This window comes from Colius striatus, chromosome 10 (genome assembly GCF_028858725.1).
Source record: "Colius striatus isolate bColStr4 chromosome 10, bColStr4.1.hap1, whole genome shotgun sequence".
Lineage (NCBI taxonomy): Eukaryota > Metazoa > Chordata > Aves > Coliiformes > Coliidae > Colius > Colius striatus.
Window position 1 is genome coordinate 19470977 of NC_084768.1, and position 17465 is coordinate 19488441.

The 17465-nt window shown below is 36.6% G+C and overlaps 1 protein-coding gene across 5 annotated transcripts in view; it reads right to left on the reverse strand.

Annotated features, from left to right (window-relative positions):
* RALGPS2 (Ral GEF with PH domain and SH3 binding motif 2) overlaps positions 1-17465 on the reverse strand; it is a 117533-nt gene that overhangs the window by 15675 nt on the left and 84393 nt on the right. For 4 of the 5 annotated variants that reach the window (XM_062003416.1, XM_062003414.1, XM_062003413.1 and 1 more), the window contains 6 exons: positions 17299-17434; positions 16398-16549; positions 7396-7450; positions 3772-3849; positions 2116-2221; positions 1518-1610 (listed from right to left, as the gene is read on the reverse strand). In XM_062003416.1, the coding sequence (XP_061859400.1) occupies positions 1518-1610; positions 2116-2221; positions 3772-3849; positions 7396-7450; positions 16398-16549; positions 17299-17434 (620 nt within the window). The remainder of the gene's footprint in view (positions 1-1517; positions 1611-2115; positions 2222-3771; positions 3850-7395; positions 7451-16397; positions 16550-17298; positions 17435-17465) is intronic. The other variant, XM_062003415.1, reaches the window with a different exon arrangement.

The window sequence follows — 17465 nt, forward strand, 5'->3', positions numbered from 1 at the left end:
CATAATGGCATCATGTCAGCAACAGGAACAAAGTCTGACATTTAAAAAAAAAATTCTTTTCCATTTCTCAATGTTTCCAGAAAAAACAAGGAACTAACTGTTAGTGACATAATGCCAGTACATGTTCTCTTGTGTGTCTTCTTTTTCTATTGCTTTAATACTTCATGTTTCTGCTCGTAGTAGTTCACAAATCTGTTCTTTCCAATTGTCTTTACTTTTAATGAGAGAGATTCCTTCCATAAAGTTTTCCTTGATACCAGAGGCAGATGCATCCAAACACATACACTTCTCTAAAGACACCCACCCAGGAGACAGGATGCTCAGCTAACGAGTCTGAGCTAGTACTGTCTTAACTGGCAAGACAAATAAAGTAGGATCAGTTTTGATTTCACCTAAGCAACTGAAGGTAGTACAGGTGAGGCAGATGGATGATGGCAAGGAAACTAGAAAATATTTCCACCAGGAGGCTAGCTATTAGTAAACTACCTTGAGTATTAGAATACTGTTTCCTAATGAACTACTATCAATACAATTGAAAATACTCATTTTTTTGTAGATTAAGACAACATTACAAACAAACTTTCCAAACAGAAAATTCACATATCCAGGAGTCTACTAATCGAAAATCTAGCTTCAAATTTCTATTCTCTGAACATAAAAATGTTAGGGTAAGAAATCAGTACTTTGTACTAAGAAGAAGATAGTCCCCTTACAAGGATTCTAGAAGCATATCTCAATTCGTAAACCTACATAACCTTTATGCAAAACAAATGTTTTTCACTGATAATTATCATAAATTAAACTGAAGCACTGGCCAAGGCAATTGTAAATAATGGTTCTGAGTAGTGAATGAATTCAGAAAAGAGTCTAAGTGTCTCAAATTTTACCCAGTTGAACAGGATCTCTAGCAGCATCTTCTTCCATTATAATGAAGCAGTGAAAACAGGAACAATGCACATCATAACACCCTGGAACATCTATAGAAAATCCTTTAACTCTTTTCCCACGTAAGTATTTTTAGCTTCATTCAAATAAAATTGCAGCAAACAAGAGGGAAGTCAGATCATATGATATGCTAGCTCTCTGCTTAACATATTAAGTGTTTTGTACTCTGTTGCAGTTAACCGATTATGGCATTAAACAGAAAAAGAGAGTAGTCTAATTTTACCACATCTATTAAATCAGTAAGTGTTTAATGTCATCTGTAGTGACTTCTCAGTCTTTCCACATCAATGTTTGTTTGAATTTTAAGTAGCAACAAACTGTTGCAAGACTCAAGAGATCAGCAGAAGATATGACTTCTAAAAACAAATTCAAAGAGACTCAGGGCATATGCAAAGCACATGTTTTTGGTGTAGCACAAACGTGCACGATATTTCCATTAGGACATATCCTTATGAGGTGACTGACTGATGGGAAGTCAGGATAGTGCTGACTAAAAATCATGCACATCCCGGTTTACATCAGGAAATCACATTGTAATTTTGGCAGATGACACTGGAATGTGTCTTTCTTACATGTTTTCTCTCTGTAGCTTTCAGAGACTTTGCAGCATAGTAGAAGAGCTGGGTTCCGCACAGTGCTACCCAGTATTTTGTCCAAGATGCTACCTAGAGAGAAAAGAGAAAAAACACACAAGTGGAACAGATAAGGGAAATGTTTCATAAAGTTGAGCTGTAAAATAGCAGGCATCATTGTGCAAGAACACACCAGCACTAACTATACAGTACAACCATCAATCATGTTTCCCAAGCTGCTGCTGTTCATTATTTGTGTAGCCTATGAATGCATTAAAAACCTAGAAAGCAGCAAGAACATGTGCCTTTCTTCACTAATCTGACAAAAGTTTTCTACATCTTACTCTATACCTTTTGCAACACTCACTGAACTTAACTGAAAAGTTAAGAGTACACTAAACCTCTAATCTCTAGATTATGGGTATAGTTTTATAAATGAATAAATCCACCAAACATAAAAATGTGAACTGCAGCAGTGACCCTAAATCTTAACCAGCAAGGCAGAGGAGATCTCAAACACTCAAATTAGTTCACAATGGCCAATTTCTTGTACTTACAACTGGGAAAAGGAAGGTGATAAAATGAATTACTGTCTTACTGTAGGTTTTTTGCCTTCTTTCAATGAAGTCTTCCTTCTGAGAACACCTTGAATAGTGACTGCTCCTGGGTACAAATGAACGGCCAGATCTTCAGATTCTAGGGAGCTGTAAGGAACATGGGAATATTTGTGTGAAAAAACTTTTTTTTTCCCCTAAGTAATTTTCTAATCTGTACCACAACCTAATGCAAATATTTGTATTTTAATTAGAAATCTGTATTTTAATTAGAAAGGTCAACTTTTTATTTATTGGACTTCATTGTAGAAAAAGACTGGCTGTTACAAGGAATTGCTGTTGTGAAATTTACACTCACAAGCAAAGTGATTGGAAGAATTAATTAGCCAAGGAGGTAATCCTTAATTAAAAAAAAAAGTAAATAAAAATCAAAACTCAAGGGACAACTGAAATACAAGAACAATTAATCTTAAAAAGCGAACATTTGGAGTACAGTATGTGTTAAAGCCTCTCCTTCAGCCCTTGCAAGAAAGATTGAATATTTCTGTTAGAAACATTGGAATCATTAGCATATCAAACCCAAAGCATAGCTCAAACATGCACAACCTTTAAAATATCTGAAAGCAAGAAGAGTGTGCAGAAGCAGTAATAACGAGTAGAAACCCAAACCACAGTTTTAAGGTGTTTTAATGCATCTGATGCTCTGCTAATTATCTACCCTATGTAGACGAGCAATGGGCCAAAATGAATGCCAGGTACAGCACTGTGAAAATAAAAAAACTTAGCTTCATTAAAATTACAAAGCTGACTGCCTTACAAAACATTTTCAATGACAAAATTTACAACAGGAATCATTTCAGTAACCATCAATCAGAGCATATAACTAAAATGCTGAACCCAGCAGCTTTCTAGAAAAGCCAGAAACTGAACGGGACCTGAAACTTGTTTTGAAGTAAGTCAGGATTTGCTGTTTCATCCATTAATGAACATTCCAAGTAATTTGGAAATGTAGCAAATATTTCATTGCAGCATCTGCTGAGGATGATGATATGGAAACAATTTTGGACACTGATAGATGTGAGCACGAGTTGAATTCAGTGAGACAATGCTTGCTTCTCAACAGGAAAAAAGTTTCATAGTTAACAGTGATCTCTTTCCCAACTATACTGTAACACAGCTGGAGACAGAATTTGCACTTTATTTCATCAGAATAACCAGTTACATTACTCTGTCAGCTTGCAAATAGTATTATATACATTTTAATGTGTTACTCATTTTAGCTGTATCTCTGATTTCAGGGAAGAGGGGGAAAGAAATTCAATACAGAGCTGCCAGCAAAGAAAACACCTTGAATGCCATCCATTAGCACAAGAAGCAGCTTTGCTGTTCGCATGAGAACTCCCAACACTGCTACACAGTGGCAGGCAGTTGAAAAGCTACCTCTGGTAAACGTCTTTAAACCTTGATCCAATGGTTCAGAATTGGGATTTGCAGACCAGAATGAACAAAAGCCCTTCTGGTGACAGATTATTAAGTCAGAGAAATGGAAAGCTTTAAAGTCTGAAGAAAAAGGTCTCTGCCTTTATTTTGACATGTAAGTTAGAAAGTTAACACCAGAAAACACCCACTCAGTTAAACCAAACCAAATCACCAACACCAGAGGGAAAGTTAGACACCTCTGTGTGCAGTGGGGATTGTACCTGCTGGCCTTCATGTGGCCTCGATAGCCATTTCGTGACACTCTTGTTCCCGGCCCGAGAGAATGGTACAATCTGTTCCTGTTGGATTCCATTATAAATTGTACGTATTACATATACTTTTAGTCACATAAACAGCACAACTGCTAAAACAGTATAGTATTTTTTTGTGTGCACATCACAAAGCCACTTCTTCCACATAAGAAACAGAGGATAATATTATTTTGAAAAATGCAATGGGGTAGATACCATGGCTTTTTATTTCATCAGATGTTAGAACTCACAAAGTGTTTTATTGGCACTGAAGAATAATGTATTTTGAGAGTAAAGTCTGTATTTAATCCTAGAGATTAAATCAATATAAAGGAACCATATTAATAAAACTTCCCTTTAAATTCTGCCTTTAGATGTTACAACACAAGAAAGGGTTTCAACTTCTGTGAGTATGCACACACACACAAGCTGTTGGGCTGAAAGGAATCAAAAGTACTATTAAAATATTCCTGACACTGTTTAAAATACTGTTGTAACACTGAAATAAGCTAAGCTATAATTCATTTCTCCAGTTCATAAAAGCTTTAAACTTTACCTACAGGCTTCACATTTTAGAGCCTTAACCTGATCTATGGTGTTATCCCTAGCCAGGACTCATGTTCTAGAGCTGTCTTTTGAATAGTTTTTTGCTTCACCGCACCTTATTTTTTTGGATTATATCCCTTTCACAAGTGGAATTCCATTTAAATCAATAGAAGCACACATACTTTGACTTCATCTCCTATTTTTTTATCCCTTTGTCTAGTTTTTTGTATTATAATATTACGTATTGTTTTGTATTGAAGATGAGCTCTAAGTTCTGCAGAAAGAGGTAAAGAATTTTACAGGCAACGTCAGCTGTGAGAAGGGCTTTGCATGAGCTGGAAAGTCGCTTATATTTAGATAGGGCAGTATTTTGCAGAACAGGAAACCTAAACAAGTAGCATTACCATGTTTAAGTCTGAGCTCAGAATAGCATACAGTAGGCAAACAAAACAGGCTTAAAGAAGAGATACAGTAAAGGACAGCAGCATTAAACAAGAATGGGTGTTTTCTTGTTTGTTTCTGTTGTTTTGGGTTTTTTTAAGTGTCTCAAATGATTGCTTTTGATGCAGAAGAATTATCAAAAAGATACTAATGAATCTACTAGTTTATCCCAGAATTTACCACTATTTGTTTTTCAACATAACTGAGATCTTAAATTCTTGATTTAAAGAAAAAATACATTAAAGATACGGACAAATAAAACAGTAATTGAGATGAAGGAAAAAACCCTGTAATAGGAGCTCTATATTTGTGTGTGCATGTACTTAGTATGCAAATGAAATACGTTTTGTTCTTACCTTTAAGCTTGTTTTTACACATAATAGGAAATCTATCATTCTTGGACTCAAAACTGTTTCAGGGAAGTCTACTCAGAGACAGGATGACAACCAATGAGACTGAAGTGCCACTTCATACATATACTTCCCTTAACATGATATAACTGTCAGGGTTTGGAATTGAAGTCTTTCAAGTAATTCTGATTAGCCTAAAAGGACTTTCTGATGTTGAAAACACTTTCTGAAGTTTCAAAATAAGTTTCTGTTGCACTTGAAACAATCAGTGACTCTAGTTCTTATCTTTTCTGCATTTCCCAGTTCCAAACAATAGGTGAGCCAGGAAAAACACGAATATTTGTTACAATTCCTTCTTTTACTCTAGGGAATCTGTGTGTGAGGTGTCTCATTTCTTCCTGTTAGACACATGGTGAGATTTAAGCCCTCCTAACCCAAGATGCTCTTCCTAAATTACTGTGAAATATTGATTTCCTACTTGCACTGCATAGGAAGTAGTCATTAGTAACACTGGATACATGCCAATTTTGCCAGGAGCTGTTAATTCCAGGCAACTAATGCTCCTCCCTCACTTACAACTCTTTGTAAGAATGGAAACCTGTTGTAGAGATCAAAACTAGAGAGACATCCCCCTCTAGTTATCTTATTTTTTGACATTTGCATGTCAGTATATTACCTATTAAATTCTAAAACATGCTTCATCATCTTATAAACCAAGGAACAGACATAAGGCTGTTGCATATCTCTACAAATTTCACACATGATGTTTTGAATTTGAATGTAAGCAATACAATCCCTCTCTCTGGAAGCAGGGAAGAGAACTCATCCTGAAAAATATACAACTTCAGAGCTCTCAAAGGGCTCTCAGGAAAGAAGAAAGTACTGAATGCAAACAGTAATGCAATGCATAACTGTTTGACACAGAGCAAACCTTTTAACCGGGAGGAAGTCTAGGCCAGTCAGGAAGAAAAGCTCCTCTGTTTCATCTCAGAAGTTCACACAACAATTCGGAAGAGCGTTACCATCATCTCAGGCCCAAGGTTCACTAAAATTTATGCTACTTAAGGTAAAAGTACTCAGTCCACCATTTTATCTAAGGCTTTCTCATATGACTTTTTTTTCCAGACATAATCTGAACTTGATTAATTACAAAAGGTAGCAAGGGGGAAAAGCAAGAAAACCTTTTGAATGTTAGAGGTTGCATCACAAGTTAGAAGTGTTCTTTGTGACCCAATTTTCTTCCTATGCTCACACGGAAAGCTCTTATTGCTTACATAATGGAACGAGCAGGGCAATTCCTCTCGGATGCAATCATATTTATAGCATGACATATCAACAAGCTTGTCTCTGGCACAGAAAGATTTTCAAACATTTCTGTCAAAAATTTATACAGAACTTCAACTGCTTCAATGAAGTCAAGCAGAATACAAGGTTTGTGGAAATAGTTCCCAACACTACAGAGAAAGTTCTTTGACAGAAAAATTCTACAAATGTGTCTTCAAACCATGGTAAGCAAAGTCATCCATGGCAACTCTGAAGCTGATGGATTACCTGCAACGGAGTTGTAGAAGCAAACTATGTACTGTATTGTGCACCTCAGACATCTAGAGGAAGATGTATTTTCCATGTTTTACTACATTAAACAGCAGCTGGTAGTCTTTTTCCATATTCTCAAATACAAAATGGGATAAGACTGAAGTGGTCAATATCACTTGAGCATTTGTAGATGTTGGATCAGGAAAAAGATGTTAATTCTGGACCAAAAAATTCAAGGGGCATTTTTGTGTTTTCCCATGTAACACAAGTAACAATGAAGTAAAGAGCAGGTGAGAGACACAATATAGGTGACAAAGCAAATGAAAAGAACAAAGGGACCAAGAATGGATGAAATGTCTCAGGGAAACTGAAAATGAAAAACAGACAGGTTACATGAATAGCATTCACAGGATATACAAATCTATAAAGTCAGAAAAATCATTTGGAGTTTAATGGTAATCTGGCTGAGCTATTTAGAAGAATGTGTGCCATGAGTAAGCACCAAATTAGACAAAAGCCCTGTGATCTACTAGTGAGCAGAAGGTCCTTCTCTGCTGCTTTACCAGATCCAATGAACTTACTACAGTTTATTAATATCTTTATATAAGAAAGATTTCTAGCTCACTAAAAAAAAAAGCATCATGTTCAGAACTGAGTGACAGATTGTATGTAGCAATGTCTGAAAAGAGAAAGGCAGGTTCTGAGTAGCAGTTTTTCTTACCTTTCAAATGCTGGCCAGGAAGTCTCTTCACTGAGTTCAGAACCATCACTGCTACCTTGAAAAAGATGACAGAACAATACTTTATTTCATTACCTACAACCCACCTCTTTCAATTATCTTTATTTCTCTTCAGGATATTTAAGATTAAGTGTGCAAAAAATACTTCATTAAAGTACTACAATTTCACATAAACTGAAGTAGGGATTTGAAGGGACATGGTCTAGGTGCACATTAATGAGGGGAAAAAAAAGGAGCATCGATAAATGTGAAAGAGATTTTCAAATGTAAAGAACATTTTAAATGCAGTTTTGTCTGACAAACACAAGAAGCATTTAAGAAGAAAGGTTACTTATTTACGTAAGTCCTGTTGAAGTCCTACATGGTCATAACATGCAAATTCACAGTAATGCAAACTCATTGCTAAATCTCCAATATAATAGAAGGCTTTGCTGATTTCAGAAGCCCTAAACAAGGCTATCTCCCACTTACTGTATCAGACTACAATAGTATTTTTTCCTTTTGTGCTTAAAGTAATCCAATTTTACTGCAGGTATTTTATTTTACATATTGGAAGGAGAGGAAAACCACAAAATCCAAATATCTGATGCATCCACTTACAGCAGGCCCATAAATAACATACTAACTTTACAATTATAGTCAATCCCATCATCCTGAAAGTATTTAAATACAGACACAAGGTAGGGTTATCTGTAATGTTGTGAAAAATCAGTTAAAAAAAAAAAAAAGTTGTTACCTTGCTAGCTCTACACCATTCAGGCCAGACCAGCTTCACGTGCCAGGTACCACCCTTGCCCTCCACTTCAAGTCAACACATTATTTTTAGCTTCAGATAATCCCAGCTCCTCAGTCTGAGCCTAATTCAATGGCACTTTCTAGCCCATTAACCTAACAGTTTGTTTGTTCTGCTTCCTGAATATCCATACATAAAAGGAAGAAACTGATTTACAGTGATTTTCAGGCAAACTAAGAATCTGAATCAATGCACCTTACTTAAGGATTCCCATGGAGAAACAAAGGCTGAAGATACAAACAAGTTCCCTGTGATTTTACACAGAACATCAGCAGGGAACAGTGGTGCCCTGAAGAATTAAAATCTGTACAAAAGTACGTCTGACTATCCACTGAGTACACATGAAGTAAAGGAGGAAGCAATAAAAATTCACACGCAGCAAGAGTGATTCCAGCCAAGAGCCACGAAAATCTCAGCATGGGCTGAAGTTTTCTCTGTGCAAAATTCAGGAGAAAATACATGCCTTTATCTGCCTGTCAATTCTTAGATGTCTCTCCTTCCAACATTAGCCCAACATCCTCATATTAACAAGATCTCTACAGAATGTTAGATAATTTGGTCTCAGCTTACCCAGAATTTTTCCTAAATGAAAGTCCTAACCTGGTTCACGCTAAAGGGACTTGTATAGTAGAGGAAGGTAAGAAACATATAGAAGCTATGTTCCAGTGGAAGTACTGGCTCCTGAGCTAGACACAAAGGTCTCCAAGATGGGGAGTAAAATACTCAACAAGTGACTAATTGTTTTCTAGATGCTTCTTTAAGACTTCAGAACTCACATTCTCAGATCACTGATTCTTAAGCACTTAGTTGCTTAAAAGGTTAGAGCAGCAGGTAGCTTGTCCATAAAAAAAAGAGTACAGTTACTTAGACTTCTGTGACTTTATTTCCTCTGTAGCTTTGAGGACAACAACCAAAGAGTCATACTTAGTACAGTTGAGTAAGTGATCTCACTTCAAGGGACTATCTGTACAAATTTAATCTATCGCAGTCATTCTGTGTGCCATAGGCAGGTGAGTAAAAAGCAACTGTAAAAATAAGCTGAAGTTCCGCTCAGTACAGTGTGCATCTGACCTGCACCACGGAAAACTAAGAGAATGTGTGAACTGAACTTCCCATTGTTTTACACACCTTCATACAGGAATACTGCCAGACCATGATGTATCCCATACAGAACTGCAGTAACCTATCCAGACGGAGCCTGCTGCTAAGGCAGAAGTCTGCAAAATCCTAAACACCTTATTAAGTGACGGTTCTCTTCCAGGAAGTTACATTTTCAGCAAATTCTGCAACCACAAAGTGAAAAGCTCAATGGCTTATTTCATTCAAACAAGACAGCTGCATTCTCTGTAAAGGCAATATATAAAGTCTCTTCAAATAACCAAGCAACACGGTTTGGGGATGATGAGACAGAATCGGATGTACAAGGATTCAGAGACAGCTTTAAGCAGGTATTTCAGGTAAGACCTCCCAACTGACTGTCTCTGAGGAACACTGTTTACAGTAAGATCTTGAAGTACTGCAATCTTTTCAGCAGGGGGATTGACAATTAGGGAGGTAGGTTTCAAGTATGATGATTTGTCAACAAAAGGAAACCAGCATCCTGGACTGTTGGGGAGATAGGAGTGAGTTTCTTGAGCCATCTATATGGACGTCTACATAGATTTTAAAAGATTGTAACAAAAAATTGTAAAAGGTCAAAATTTAGCATTTGATCAGCCCTGTGACATCTATATAGAACATCTCTAACAGGATTTTTTTTTAATTGTAAAAAACCCAGATGTTTTACACAAGAAAAGTTCTTACACTAAAAAAATCCCCCTTTCCCGAAAAGCAAAAGAATATTCTCACATCCCTCCCTCCAAAACAAAACAGAGGTGAAAGAAACTGTTTTTGACTTAATGAAAGTTAGATGTCTAGCCAAATTCTGTTTAAACATTAAGTGCACTATTTGACTATCCCCTCAACTGGAAATATTTCATTCATTCAGTACTTTAAAAATATATCACCTTCTTAAATTCTTCTCAAGTATGTACTCAATATTTGAGTTTTTCCAACAACCTCAAGCAGGTCTTCAGGTTAAACTTAATAATAAATCCTAGGCAGTATAAATCCTTTCTATTAAGTAACGTTCTACATAAGTCTTGGCTTTACGCAAGAAGCAACTCAGCACGAGTTTTCCTTCTTCCAGTGTTCTTTATTGCTAATAAAATTAAAACATTCTCAGTACAAAATGTAAAAATATCACCAGAGTTGTGCTTCTCTACTGCATACACGGAGGCTTTTTCCTATCTTAGGAATAGCAGCAATTGGCAAGATGGGTTTTTTTTTCACAGACAGTGCTGATGATTATCTGACAAGTTTCAGGATTGTTTACACAGAGCTCTAGCACTGCAGCTGAATACAGACGTGAATTTTCTGTTGGCATCTGTAGGTGTGCCTATACATATGTTTGTGCTATAGCCACACACACAGCGTGAGGCTAGGTTCCTCGTTATGTGATAGGGAATGCCCATACCCATTCCCCCTGGTCACAGCATCACTCATTGCTGAAAGTCTGAGGATATTGAACATTTAAACACAGGCTTCCTTTATCCAGAAGTTAGTCTCCAAAGTCAAACAGGTGTTAATATAAACAAACCAACCCCAAAGAGTTTAAAAAGTATTCAGACTAAAAATTCTTTCCCCTTCTCAAATCTGCAACTGACACTCTCTTGGCTCTGGTTAGACAGCGTTTCCAGAGCTCTAGTCACTCTAGCTGGTGACTGACCTGCAAGAGTTGGAAATTCTAATGTAGAAGTACAAAATACTGGTCAGGAAGTTGAACATCAAATGCTGTAGCATGATAAAGTCCAGCTAACATCACGGAGATGGGCTCCATGCCCTAAAAGTTATGCTCTGCCTTGTTGAGTCTATGATCATGCTGAAAATCCTCATATATATTTAACTAGTTCTCTACCTTGTAACTACTGTACAGTAAAGTTTAAACAGCTCAACTTTGGCTTGTTGGTTACCAAATAAGAATGGTGTGAAGACTGGCAAATGACTCAAGCAATATGATGCCAGAGAATTGACACAAACTTTCAATACCATCACAGAAAATGAGTTTCATTGTGAAAAACTAACAAAAGCAAATAAGGAGTAAATATGGGGTAGAAACAGGGGGTTTGTACAATTGCATTAATGATAAAACACCCAGAGCATATGTCCTGGCCCAAACAATACTAATAAGGATGGGGGAAGAAATGTAGAACTCTTGTCCATCCCTCTCCATCTCAATCCCAGTATCCACATGGGCATTTTTATCCTGGAGTATTATACAGCTTTATTAGAGATAGGGTAAATATAAAAGTAGTAGTTCATAACAGCAAAACAAGGTATCCACATTAAGAGAGACTGGCACCTCTATACTCACTTAAGGGGAATATTAAAAAACCCCAGTGTGTTTCTTCTGCCTGAAACCCTACCCAAACTTTGATCTTCTGACGCAGACTGCAGATGACTCAGAGTCCTAAACACCTGAACAGTACACTACAGGGTAAGGAATCAAACAAATATTGGCTGTGTAGAGTTCTTGCCTACTGTATAGGCTGCCAAAAACTTGGAAGTAAATGCATACACTGTATACCTACACCTATACTTCATTTATTGAAAGAGAAATGTAATCCCTCATAGAATTCAAGCACTTCAAGATGGTGATTTAATAGAGGAATTCATTAAAATGTTAATAATTCTTGTGTGCAGTTTATGTCTGTTTAGGCTTGAAAATGCACTGTTCTTAAAAAGGCACTTTATGACATTAACTACACTGATTTAAAATAGATTTCTTTGTCTGCAGCATTAATTTATGTGATTGCATTAGAATAAAGGCTCAAGTTATTCTCAAGTGGTTGGAACACAAAAATGAAGGCAAACATTCAAGAGCCTCAGTTTTTATCCATATCACTGTAGATTAGGAAAAATAAGTGTAAAAAAAAGAAAAAAAATGAGAAAGAAAACACTCCCAATTTAGAACAGAGTTTGTGTCCAACATTGCTACAAACACAATCTATAAATGTTTTCTTGAGTTTTTGAACATCTGAAGTTACATTCTCAATTTCAGCTGAGTACCTCTGTATTCATACCTCATCATCTATCCTGAAGTGCTATACGTGTGAGACAGCACCCTTAAAAACACCTCACCTTCCAAGCAAAGTTACTTTGCATCCCATAAGTTAAGTGCTGTATGGAGAGAAAAGGTATACAGAAACAATATATTAAAAGAGGAATCTATTTTACGCTGTCCCTTGACCTCTACAGAATTATTTGGACAATTAACCATTGTAAACAAATTCAGCTTAAGAAAAGAACTTCAGTGATGCAGCTGAGCCAAATGGTAAGAAACAGTAGAAAACCAAAACTTCCTAGAATATTAACAAAACAAGATGAGCTTTGCTGCAAAGACACACAGGAGTATACTTAGTTAAAAAAAGAACAGTTTAAAAAGTATAAGAAAATTAGAGAGTATTAGAAAACCATGTATTCTGAAGAAAACTATGAATAAAAGTAAGTTTACTGCTTTTTTAAAAGAGGAACCACAATCTAGTAAAAGCATCTTAATTTATCCTAGTTTCACGTGAAGAGATGACAGCAGGCAAATACAAGCAGAAGACAGCTGGCCAGAGTGTGCAGGTGGTTCCTTCAACCCAGCCAAGACCAAAGATGCTTAAACTTCTGTAGGGCAAGCTTCCTCTTTTGGAAGAGCATATACCGTGACCTGGGAGAGACTGCAAAACAAAACTGTCTTGCAGCTTTACTGCTTACTGAGAGCAAGTAGTGGAGGTTCTCAAAGTAAAAGCATTTACTAAAAGCAGATATTCTTGATTGTCTGCACAATCCAGACCTATTTTCAGCAGTATCCATCTGTCTGTATTTTCATGTGTTATCTGTCAAAAGCCTCTTTGCAGTCAACAAAAATAAAGTGAGGTTTTAAGGACACAGGTCACATAACCTCTTTTTAGCCATTCACCTAAGAATGAGATGCATCATACCCTTGAAGATCTTAATTCTCTACGCGATTACAAAAAGCTCCAAATGAATAGCTCAAATGCAGCTATCTAAGCTATGAACAGCTGAAACTTAAGAGACTATTTCCTCTTGTTACATTCCTGAATTCAAGAGAACATTTTCCATCTGATATTGTATATATGACATATCAAGTGTTTCTTGCTTCTAACCAGGATCGACTTGGCAACAGAACCAGATGTAGATCTCCCTTCACCCAGCATAACACACAACCATCTGGTGAACATTGTCTCACAGTTCTAGGAATAAGAGCTCTTTTGACCCAAGCATAAGAAAGTAATTTAGTGGGGCCAGATCTTGAACTTCTTTTTTGTACACAATCAGCCTCCAGACCCCAAAATTAGGAAAAGAATCTGATAAAGATCTCTGACTACATCTGTCCCATTATAGATAAGTCTATTTTTAGGAAATCCTATACACGTGTCACTTTCTGCATTAATCCAACTTTAGGAATCGTTCATTGCAAAGAAAAATACCCACTTTGTGTATCCTTTATATCTAAAAGATTCATTAATGTAAAACTTTTGGTATGCTAATGCACCATTCTCAGAATGGATCATCAGCCTTTCCCAGCAGAACACAATCAAAACAGTCCACTGTCACTTAATTGGGTGTTTTTGGTTCAGATACACGAGCACTGTGGGATTTTGGATGCTTATAATGCAGAACCTCACCCAGCCATGAATCTCAAACCTAGTGATGCTCTAATGGATCTCTATCAGACACTGAAAGCTTCTATCTCAGGGATAACTGAAAAAATCCAAGTGGGAGAGTCATGATGTCTCTGAAGAAGTTGGTGTGTTCAGTAGCAGAAAAAGAAACAGTGCTCTGATGGATCTTCATAACATGCCTATAAATTGCTTTACTGAATTATAAATGGAGTACAGCAAAAGCAACACAGTCACAAGGCCTGACAAATTCCACTAACTCACATGCTCTAAAGATGTAGACAAAGCTCACAAGGCTACAGCACTGGATACAAACATCTGATAGATTCTTTTATTACATTGCTGCTTTTTTGATATTTGATGTAGAAGCAGATGGAATCAGATCCTCCAATACGAAAAGACTGGAATGGTCTGAACATCTCTGAGCCCTCAAAACACAAGAGTCATTTAAAGTAGTATTCAGCTTTCAGGTCACATTCAAGGTATTGGCCTATCAGAAACACTGCCTGTGTTGGATCATTTATCCAAAAAGCTAAGTAAGTCCTATGTAGGCTTACATCTTAAAAAAACCATAGTCCTGTTTCTAGAGCAACAAGTTTAAATCCACATTTCTGGGGAAGGTGAGGAATAACATTCTTTTCAGTAAACACATTCAGAAGGAAGTTTTCATGACCATCTTTTGAAGAATATTGTAAACCTCTCCGATGCAGTGACTGTACTACTTCCAAGTACTGAGTAAACAGACTTCTTCAAACATGACGGAGGAACTCAGCGGCTTCAATCAACTTCCTTAAAATCTGCTGAATTCTGCTGAAGCAGCAGTACAGAATGTCAGAAAACTTTTCTTTCCAAAACTTCCTCAGAAATAGGTAGTGCAAGCCTCTAGAACTTACTCTCTTCCTCTATATGTAATTCTGACATTCTCTACTCATCTTTTGTGTCACTGAAATTGTTGTAATCAAGATGCAGTAAAAATAACAATGATGCTAGACTGTTAAAACAATGATAAAGCTGATTTATCCACATATGAACAGTCTGAACAAAATGTAAGAGGGGTCCTAACCACAAATTTTGATCTTACACAAAAGATAGCTGTTTTAAAATTCACTTTTAAAAGTTTTCCAAAGTGATAAGTTTGTTTCAACTTGTAAAGGTGACTACATCAAGTCAATAAGGTATGCCTGAGATAAGCAAGAACATAGACCTGAAAAATTCAGGATGAGACCAGGTAGGAAAACTCTATATTGTCTACATGGTGACTGGTTCTTAACTGTATGTCAGGAAAAACTACTTGTCAGCTCTGGCATACTTTCCCTGCTGGGCAATAATGGAAGTAACAATTTACTGTGGGAAAAAGGATCAAGTGTGGAGAACTTTTTTAGATATTTAGACAGGAAACAGCAGCAACAAAACCATACTGAGCAAAGGGCATTGCTACATCTCAACAAAGGTGACAAAAGTTTGAGTTGCCTGTACTGTGCCATCCCTGAGGATGCACAAAGTCTGTATGCTGATTAGGAGTACCATTCCTGCTGCACGACTTTGAAATAGCAAAAAACCTTATCATAGCAGAGAAAACAGATAGGTATTCCAGTTAACAGTGGAAGCTGTCTGATATGAACCGGTTCAAGCCACTCCCATCGATTTACATATGAACTTATTTTAATAAAATTATTGCCTCTAGATATTTGACTTTTTTTCCACATGAAAAATATATTTCATGTTTGCTCATAATATTTTTCTCAGAAATACATGAACAGGTCTGACAAAAGAGCATAATTTAAAACTCTATGACCTCACTTCTCTCCATGAAGGCTAAAAAGCAAAACTGTTTTTTTTAAAATTAAGTTATTCCAAAAAGTGCATAACATTACAAAAATCTTCCATTACCATAAATGCATCAAAACTGAAAACTGTTGAATTCTATCAAGCTGATAACTGAGAAAAAGGACTGTGACAGAGGTTCCATTTCTCAATCTGGTTGTGGTTAGGTGGATCCGAGCCACTTGACCCGTTCTCCCTTCACTTGAAGAAACTGTGCATAATGTGTCAAAAAGAGAAACTGTCTTCACGTGAGAACCTCAGGAAATAGAAGTTTCCAAAAGGAGGGCACTCTATAAACATTTGCAGAGAAAGAATTTTCCAAAATGAAGTAGATTCTGACATTTTGAAGTATCTGAAAGTTAAATCACTATCTACTCCTGACAAAAATCATGAGTATTTAGAGCAGGAGTATCAGAAGTTGTACTATTAAAGGGAATAAAAAAGTACATCTGTTTTTTAATAATTTGACAGTTCATGCTGTGTAAAGTTATGCTGCCCTTCACCTACATTTCTCAAACTAGCTTTAAAATAGAGCTGGTATTTTAGAATAGTATCACTGCTTGTAAAATGGCCAAGTAATCATGATAAAGTCTTTACTAAAAGACCATATACTACATGGGTATGTTTACAACTCTCACCTATTGAAATTCCACTAGAAAGGGTGGAGCTTTCTGCCTGCCCTCGGGATGGGACGTGAGGCTCCATGACGCTGTCATCCAGTAAGTGCCTTGGTCCTGCGTTGGGGAATGTTGCACTTTTAAATTCAGCTGTATTCATTTTGTGTATGAAACTAGAAAGGAACAAGGATAAAATTGTTACAATGTGATCTTTGATACCTTTCAAAAGTTGTTGCTTTAATACCCTGAAGGACTGCATGCAGTTCTGAATACCAAATTAAACCATGGCTCAAGTCACAAGCAATCGTGCACCACAGCACTTTTGGAGCAAAGAAAGTCAGAAATAGTTTAAAAATTACTTTCAACATACCAAGGTAATTTTGTCTTACTGTAACACTCACATAATTTAACTTTAGAATAGCATTCTACCTCATTAAACTTACACAACGTAAGAGATTAATTACTGAATAGCTATATTCTGCATTTTTAATAGATGACAAGGGAAATGATGACATAATGGTCAACATATTAATTAGAAGTACATGTGCATAGAAAGAATCTGAAGTCATTGCTATATTAAGTTGTATGAAGGTCTACAAAGGTGGTCTCACTACAAAAATACCAAAAAAGCAATTATTTCAGTTTGAACGTGAAATGCCAGCATAAAAGTCCTAGTTTTGTCTTTCAGAGAAGAGTCTATTTTGGCTAACTCATTGGCCATTCTTGTCATCATAAGAGCAGCACAGTCTTCCTATTTTGACCAGTTGTCTTGAATTGGGACACCACCATTACAGTTCTCTTGTGACAGATTGGTCTCTAAGTATTGTGTACAAATTACGCTACTTTTTTCAATCTGAAAGCTTTGCTTTGTAAAATGATACATCACAAAGCTTAGGATTGTCAGGTTAAATACAATGCTGACTTGTATCCCAAACTGTGACATTTCCTATGTCCGTGTGGTATCAGGTTCCTGGGTGAAGGGGGTGTTGGTGGTAGCAAGGCTCCTTCAGCTGCAACACTTTTCCGTCCACTTTGAGGAGATGCTCCAACTTCAGAGCCTGGAAACAAAGAAGACATTACTCTTGAGTA